Here is a 7,833-nt window from a genome sequence, read left to right on the forward strand (position 1 = left end):
GGCTGTGGAGCAGCACAGGCAACGCACGACAACAGTGCTAAAATAAAATAAAAATCCACTAGACAGGCTGTGGAGCAGCACAGGTAACGCACAACAACAGTGCTAAAAAATAAAATAAAATAAAAATAAAAATCCACTGGACAGGCTGTGGAGCAGCACAGGCAACGCACGACAACAGTGCTAAAACAAAATAAAAATCCACTAGACAGGCTGTGGAGCAGCACAGGTAACGCACGACAACAGTGCTAAAAAATAAAATAAAAATAAAAATCCACTGGACAGGCTGTGGAGCAGCACAGGCAACGCACGACAACAGTGCTAAAACAAAATAAAAATCCACTGGACAGGCTGTGGAGCAGCACAGGTAACGCACGACAACAGCGCTAAAAAATAAAATAAAAATAAAAATCCACTGGACGGGCTGTGGAGCAGCACAGGTAACGCACGACAACAGTGCTAAATCAAAATCCACTGGACAGGCTGTGGAGCAGCACAGGTAACGCACGACAACAGTGCTAAAACAAAATAAAAATCCACTAGACAGGCTGTGGAGCAGCACAGGTAACGCACAACAACAGTGCTAAAAAATAAAATAAAATAAAAATAAAAATCCACTGGACAGGCTGTGGAGCAGCACAGGCAACGCACGACAACAGTGCTAAAACAAAATAAAAATCCACTAGACAGGCTGTGGAGCAGCACAGGTAACGCACGACAACAGCGCTAAATAAAAATCCACTGGACAGGCTGTGGAGCAGCACATGTAACGCACGACAACAGCGCCAAAAAAAAAAAAAAAAAAAAAAATCAAAATCCACTGGACAGGCTGTGGAGCAGCACAGGTAACGCACGACAACAGTGGTAAAAATAAAATAAAAATCCACTGGACAGGCTGTGGAGCAGCACAGGTAACGCACGACAACAGTGCTAAAAAATAAATAAAAATCCACTGGACAGGCTGTGGAGCAGCACAGGTAACGCACGACAACAGTGCTAAAAAAAATAAAATAAAAATCAAAATCCACTGGACAGGCTGTGGAGCAGCACAGGTAACGCACAACAACAGTGCCAAAAAACAAAACAAAAATCCACTGAACAGGCTGTGGAGCAGCGCAGGTAACACACGACAACAGTGCCAAAAAATAAAATAAAAATCCACTGGACAGGCTGTGGAGCAGCACAGGTAACACACGACAACAGTGGTAAAAAATAAAATAAAAATCCACTGGACAGGCTGTGGAACAGCACAGGTAACGCACGACAACAGTGCTAAAAAATAAAATAAAAAATCCACTGAACAGGCTGTGGAGCAGCACAGGTAACGCACGACAACAGTGCTAAAAATAAAATAAAAATCCACTGGACAGGCTGTGGAGCAGCACAGGCAACGCACGACAACAGCGCTAAAATAAAATAAAAATCCACTGAACAGGCTGTGGAGCAGCACAGATAACGCACGACAACAGCGCTAAAATAAAATAAAAATCCACTGAACAGGCTGTGGAGCAGCACAGATAACGCACGACAACAGTGCTAAAAATAAAATAAAAATCCACTGGACAGGCTGTGGAGCAGCACAGGTAACACACGACAACAGTGGTAAAAAATAAAATAAAAATCCACTGGACAGGCTGTGGAACAGCACAGGTAACGCACGACAACAGTGGTAAAAAATAAAATAAAAATCCACTGAACAGGCTGTGGAGCAGCACAGGTAACGCACGACAACAGTGCTAAAAAAAAAAATAAAAATCCACTGAACAGGCTGTGGAGCAGCACAGGTAACTTTTAAAGGTAGCCTCAATTGGTCAGTCAATGAATTGCAAGATTTTCCACTTCCACATTGGCTTCATTTTCCAGCACCGGAGTTCGGGGCTTGGGTTCCTCTGATGTGGACGTTTGCATTCTAACATGCAGCTCGTCTGCATAAAGTCTCGATAAGTTCAGAGTTGCGGTGGATGTGTGAAAGTAGCGTGATATGTAAAATGATGTAACGCCCAGCTGTGCACTGTGTCTCTTCCTGTTTTTCCACGCAGGTCTCAGGGAATCTTGCACTCATTTTCCGGGACAGAGACTGACCGGATTTGGCCTTACATTAACTCTCTTCTCAATAGCAAAATGCACACACAGCCATCGGATGCCGCCCAAAGCCAGACACCACGAGTATGCCTGAAAGAAGAGCAGCAATGAGGTGGTTTCTCTCCACACTGACCTCAGGGTGACCTTTCGTTTTAGAGCGATGGACAAAACTATAATCATTGAGTGTGGCGGTGATTTAGTTGATGTATTTTTTTTTTCCTGTTTTTTTTTAAGGAGTGGATATTTGCAAATATTGTCCAAGCTTTACTTTGTTTTCTGTGTTAATTGCGTCAGCTGTTCACTTTGGTTGATGAAAATTGCATTGTTCTTCAGTTTTTCTGATGTATTGACTGTGTTGGCGTACTTCATCCGAGCACGCTCAGACACCTGTTGCCCCAGGTTGGAAATGCCTCGGAAACCAGAGCGTTTTTTGATTGACAGTACTCGCAAGGGGGACCAAACAGCCTGTTTATCCAAAAACGGTCACTGTGTATAAGAATACTGGTTGACGTCTTCAACAAGTTTCAGTTTTTCAGTTGTCATGCGCCAATAACGCTTATCACAGGGCTGAAAGGAAAAAAAAAATCACCTCTACTGAGGACACCACTGCACACCTGGCTAATCAGTACCCGAGAAGTGTAAGAATTGGAAAGTTGTGCATTTGTTCAGGGGAAAAATTCTGCTTTTTAGTCCACGAGCTGGTGTCTTATTTTGATGACATGGTTGCCACCCAACCCAGTGTCAGTATACCATGGCAAGGACTCCAAAAAAGTGAAGTTTGGACTATCTTTGGCTGAAAGTTTTGGTGTTATGGGGTGAAAGCAGCAAAAATGGCAGTAAATGCCATTTGCACAGGGGTCAAAATTGAAGTTGCTCCAATTCTGGTAAAATGTAACTGAAATTATTAGTTAAACTAATAGGATTAAAAAACAGAATTGTTTTAACAGTCTTAAAAGTGTGGTCTCCAAAGTAAATAACAAACAAGGACGACTGTACAGTTGTAATGTACGCTATGACATGTTGCCATGTAACGAGACAACTAAGCATAACAGGTGTGCAAACTATTCCTTTTTGAATTCCTATTAGCTCAACCAATAATTTGCATTACCATTTGCCACAATTGGAGGAACTAGAATTTTTGAGCACTGTGCAAACTAAAATCAGTCTGCATCGCCATTTTGCAGTTTTTACCCCGTAACTCAGAAACGTTTGGTCATAGATATTTCAGATTAGACCTTTTTTGAATCTTACAATTAGCTACATAGCGTGGTAGACTTTCAACAGGACTGCAGTATTTTTAACATTTGACCCCTGTGTTGCCATTTGTTGACTTTGCTGAAGTTGCCACTCTGGGAAGGTTATCGCCCATATTTGTCTCAGCCATGGTATACTGACGCTGGTTTGTAAGTGTTGATTTCTCACCCAGTGTGAAGCTTAAAAACTTGCCTGTCTCATAGACTATTTAGGTGGTCTGAGTGGACTGTCGGATGAAGTGTGCAGCCTCATTTAAGATTGTGCTCTGTTCTGTTCAGAAGTCACAACTGTTTCTCAGAAGGTTGTAGCAAAATTAAAGTGAGATTTACACAAAATACAAATGATAAATGAAGGATACCCTTCAAAGTAATGCTTAAGGTTTTAATTATTACCAAAACAAACAAACAAAAAAACAAACAAAAAAAAACAAACAAATGACACTTTGACTGAAAAGCCATACTAGAGATGAGCAGGAGCCATACCCGACAAAGGAGCCATATTTTGTGTAAAAAAAAAAAAGAAGAAAAAAGCAGACTGTTACAGAATTTACAACAAGCCAGTTGAAAGCCAGGTTAAAATTTATTGTAATCAATGTATAAATGACAGATGGGCGCAGGAGATTTTTTTTTTAATCTGGCACTTCTCATGCACATTCAGTCCATTCCTTCAAGATTTTTTTTAAATGCAGCCATTATGTGGAATGTGCTATTAACAGATTAAACTGTTGTACTAATAGTAAGAAATGCACCAAGAAATATTAAATGTTTCACTCCAGCATTGGCGACAGCACCACTTTGAGCATCTACCCCAAATCAGCAGCACAAAATTACATTTATAGAAATTACAATTTTACAGAAGGGTCATGTCTTCCTTTTTATTATTATTATTGATTCATAACAGTTTCAGAAAAATTTGAACCGTTGATGAAAATGGGAGGAAGAAAATTGACCAATCTGACCACAGATCTACATCCAAACTTAAATTTAGTGGCTTCTTTCTTGGGCCATGCTCTGCCCCTTCACTGTCATTAAAATATCTCTGTAAACCTTTTGAGCAATTCTACTGACAATCAAACATTCCGACACAGATGCTGTAACTGTTATAATCTGTATTATTGCGAACATAAAAACGGGACTTCTCTGGAAGCAAATGTCGGCATGAATCCTTAAATATTAACACAATTGGTTTCAAAATAATAGCACTTAAAAATATTTTGCAATAATCACATGATTATAGTCTCATTCTGGCATGAAACCCTTCTTAAAAATATTTTGCAATAATCACATGATTATAGTATCATTCTGGCATGAAACCCTTCTGCTGCCCTTTAAATTTGCATCCCATTTGGATATTTTGAAACGGAATATTTCTGTTAAACCGAAAGGCTTCACTTTGAATGTTCTGCCTAAAAATGGCGATTGTGTAAAGCTTAATTCTGTGTAATATTTATAAATAAAGCTTCAAAGTCAGTTGTTAAATTGTTAATTGTCCTGTAAAATCTGTTCTGCTGCTTTACCTGCTTTAGTATCGACGAACAATAATTTAAGTACATAAACAGTTCCCACTGCGTAAACTCCTATTCTCCACTTTTGTGCTGTGACTCTAAACAATCTTATGCAAATGTACTAACGGACAGTGTGCAGGAGTGCTGGACCGGTGCACAAAATCTGCAGCCAGGGTATAATATGTTGATGTTCAAAATGTCACAGAATATTTTGTGTGTGTGTGTGTGTGTATATATATATATATATATATATAATATGTTTGCTTGAGCTGCTGCCCCCGCCACCCGACTCCGGATAAAGCGGAAGAAAATGGATGGATGGATGTGTGTGTGTGTATATATATATATATATATATATATATATATATATTTATATTTAGTAGGGCGTTGGTTGCTGTTTGGTTCTGTGTGTAAAGCGTTTGAACTTTTTTTTATTGCTTGAATATATTCATTGCTGTTACAAGGAGTAAAAACTTGTTAAAATAATCCTCTCCCCCCAACCCGGATTTTATATGTGTGTTTTCATAAGTGCAAGACTGGTTTTAAAAGGAAAAAAAAAATTCTCATTCTAAAAAAGAGCTCAATCTCATCTCAAGTTTTAAAATAGAGGGACCGATCTTCCACTTGGTGGAAAGCAGCATGTAGAGCAAAAGTCACTGCTGATTTCTAATCAAAGCAGTTGTCATATTCGTGCCCAAGGTCTTTTAATATCAAGTGCTTTCACTCATAAAATGAGGTGTGGTCCATTGCACCACAGACCACCAAAAACCTGGTTGAAAGTCAAGTGCACAGATTTTTTGGCTACTAAGAAGGTGTGATAGTCCGATGTGGCTTACATGGATGGGCTTGCGACTGGTGGACATGCTGCTTGTAGACACAGGGGTGCACATTTGTGCATCAAACTATAATGACACAGAATTGAAAATGATATAAATGCTAAAAACTAGGAGGAGGAAGTGTTGCAGGAATGCTGCTTCACCTCAGGGAGCTTTGGTGACTGCACCCATCCCTGTCCTCGTCAAAAAACCTTGCACTTGAGTCCACCAGCGCCATGTTCCAGTGCACGCTGGCTCTTAATGATAATGATATAGGACTGTCTAATTAGTTTAATGGGTTAGGCCCAAAACACACCCATGTACAACTGTCTGCACCCTGTGCCTTAGTTTGAGTTTGTTCAAGTGGAAAAGTGGAGTTGGACACACCGCAAATGCACTTGTGCGATGCACTTTGGACCATGTGCTTTAGATGGTCAAGATAGGGCCCAGAATCTTTTTTTTTTTTTTAAGCAAATAGCAAGAAAATGCATTCCATGAAAAGCCTCTTTTCTTTCCCTTTTTCAGTCATGTAAACACACATATGCACAATGTTTCTGACTTCTTGCCATCCTAGAAAATTTGGACAATGACTGGCAGAACATATTGTTCCCCAGTCATCACTGGTGTTGTGACGCCTTCAACGTGGTTGGGTTGGGGTGGGGTTAGGATTTGGCTCTCTACGTAGTGTTCAGTAACTCCAAAGAATGAAGACTTGTGTTCAGAGTGCCCACACTCCAATTTACAGAACCTCTAATGTCCAAAAATGTGATTTGTTTTTTCTTTCTTCTTCTCTTTCTTCTTTTAAAGGACCTCAATAATGTCAGTCACCAATATGTGCAATAAAGATTACCAAATAAGTTAAGAATGTCAGCTCTGCTCATGACAATCTTTCAAACTTTTACAAACATGGGAGTAAGATGCAGTAATTCAGGGTTTGGCCATAAAATGTGCTTGTTTCTGCAGAGTCTGCAGCTCATCCTCGATTCAAGGCTCTTGGAGAAAGTAAGAATTTCTGTTTATTTGAAAATGTTTATTTGAAAAGTTTGGGAAGTGTGTGATATGGCTGACAATGTGTCAGGTCAGTGTTACTACTGTTGATCAAAGGAGTGTGAAAGTTGCATTGTACGTCCCCATGGCCGTTTTCTGTTGTGTAACACCACAGTGGCTTGTTTTTTTTTTCTTCCTTCTATTTCTGCAGTATGCAAACCAGAAATGTTAGCTTTTACACACAATAAAGTTATTTTCTCACAAGTTCTTTTGCTTTCTGTGTTTGTGTTGCAGCGACTGTGTTCAGTGTTTAACTGTGCAGGCATAAGATTCAGTAAATGTCCAAGGGTTGGGTAGGATTACTTTGAAAGAATACATGTGGATTACATGTATGTATGTACATACATTTGGATTACTTGTAATCTGATTACTTTTGGATTACATTTCAAAGTAATCCTACCCAACCTTGAATGTGACATCTATAGATGCTTAATAATGATGATACTTCAAGGGGGGGAGATAAACAGAATTGTTTAATCTGTGATCTGCTCTTTGTTGCTACTAATTTGTTGTTCCAAACAACCCACTCATGCACATTCATGTATGTGAACACTCCGTAGGTGGGTGATTCTTTAACTACGGGCACTATTGGCCTTATAAATGTAATTTCCACCAATCAATCAATCAATTTTTTTATATAGCGCCAAATCACAACAAACAGTTGCCCCAAGGCCTTACAATATAAAGCGCCTTGGGGCAACTGTTTGTTGTGATTTGGCGCTATATACATGTGCTCTGATGTCAGTTTATCTCCATAGAAACTACCCAAACAGTCTTTCATACATACTGTTTAAAGGGACATTACAGTGTTGTGGTGGAAATTACGGCAATAGTGTGGGACAACTACATTTTGTTTAAAAAAAATCAACAGTTGTATGACATTGAATACCCCAATTATGTTTTGATTATTTTACTGATATTTTATTCAGAGATATTTTAAAACATTAGAAAAAACGTTTCTTTACCATTCATTTTTATCATTGAAGATCAAAAGTCTGGGTGTGGGACAAGCACAAAACGGCAATATTTGCATATAATGATGCTGAAAAAAGGTGAAAAAGTCATCATAGACTACTAGAACAAATTTCTTAACACACTTTCATTGTAAAGATAACTATAAAAGTGTGAAATCTC

The 7,833-nt window shown here is 39.1% G+C and overlaps 1 protein-coding gene across 1 annotated transcript in view; it reads left to right on the top strand.

Annotated features, from left to right (window-relative positions):
• Positions 1 to 3,725, top strand: part of LOC117518442 (adenylate kinase 4, mitochondrial-like) — a 48,113-nt gene extending 44,388 nt beyond the window's left edge. The window contains exon 5 of the mRNA XM_034179563.1: positions 2,037 to 3,725. Coding sequence (XP_034035454.1) covers positions 2,037 to 2,190 — 154 coding nt within the window. The 3' untranslated portion in view covers positions 2,191 to 3,725. The remainder of the gene's footprint in view (positions 1 to 2,036) is intronic.
• The last annotated feature ends 4,108 nt before the right edge of the window (positions 3,726 to 7,833 follow it).

Source organism: Thalassophryne amazonica, chromosome 10 (genome assembly GCF_902500255.1).
Source record: "Thalassophryne amazonica chromosome 10, fThaAma1.1, whole genome shotgun sequence".
Classification (NCBI taxonomy): Eukaryota; Metazoa; Chordata; class Actinopteri; order Batrachoidiformes; family Batrachoididae; genus Thalassophryne; species Thalassophryne amazonica.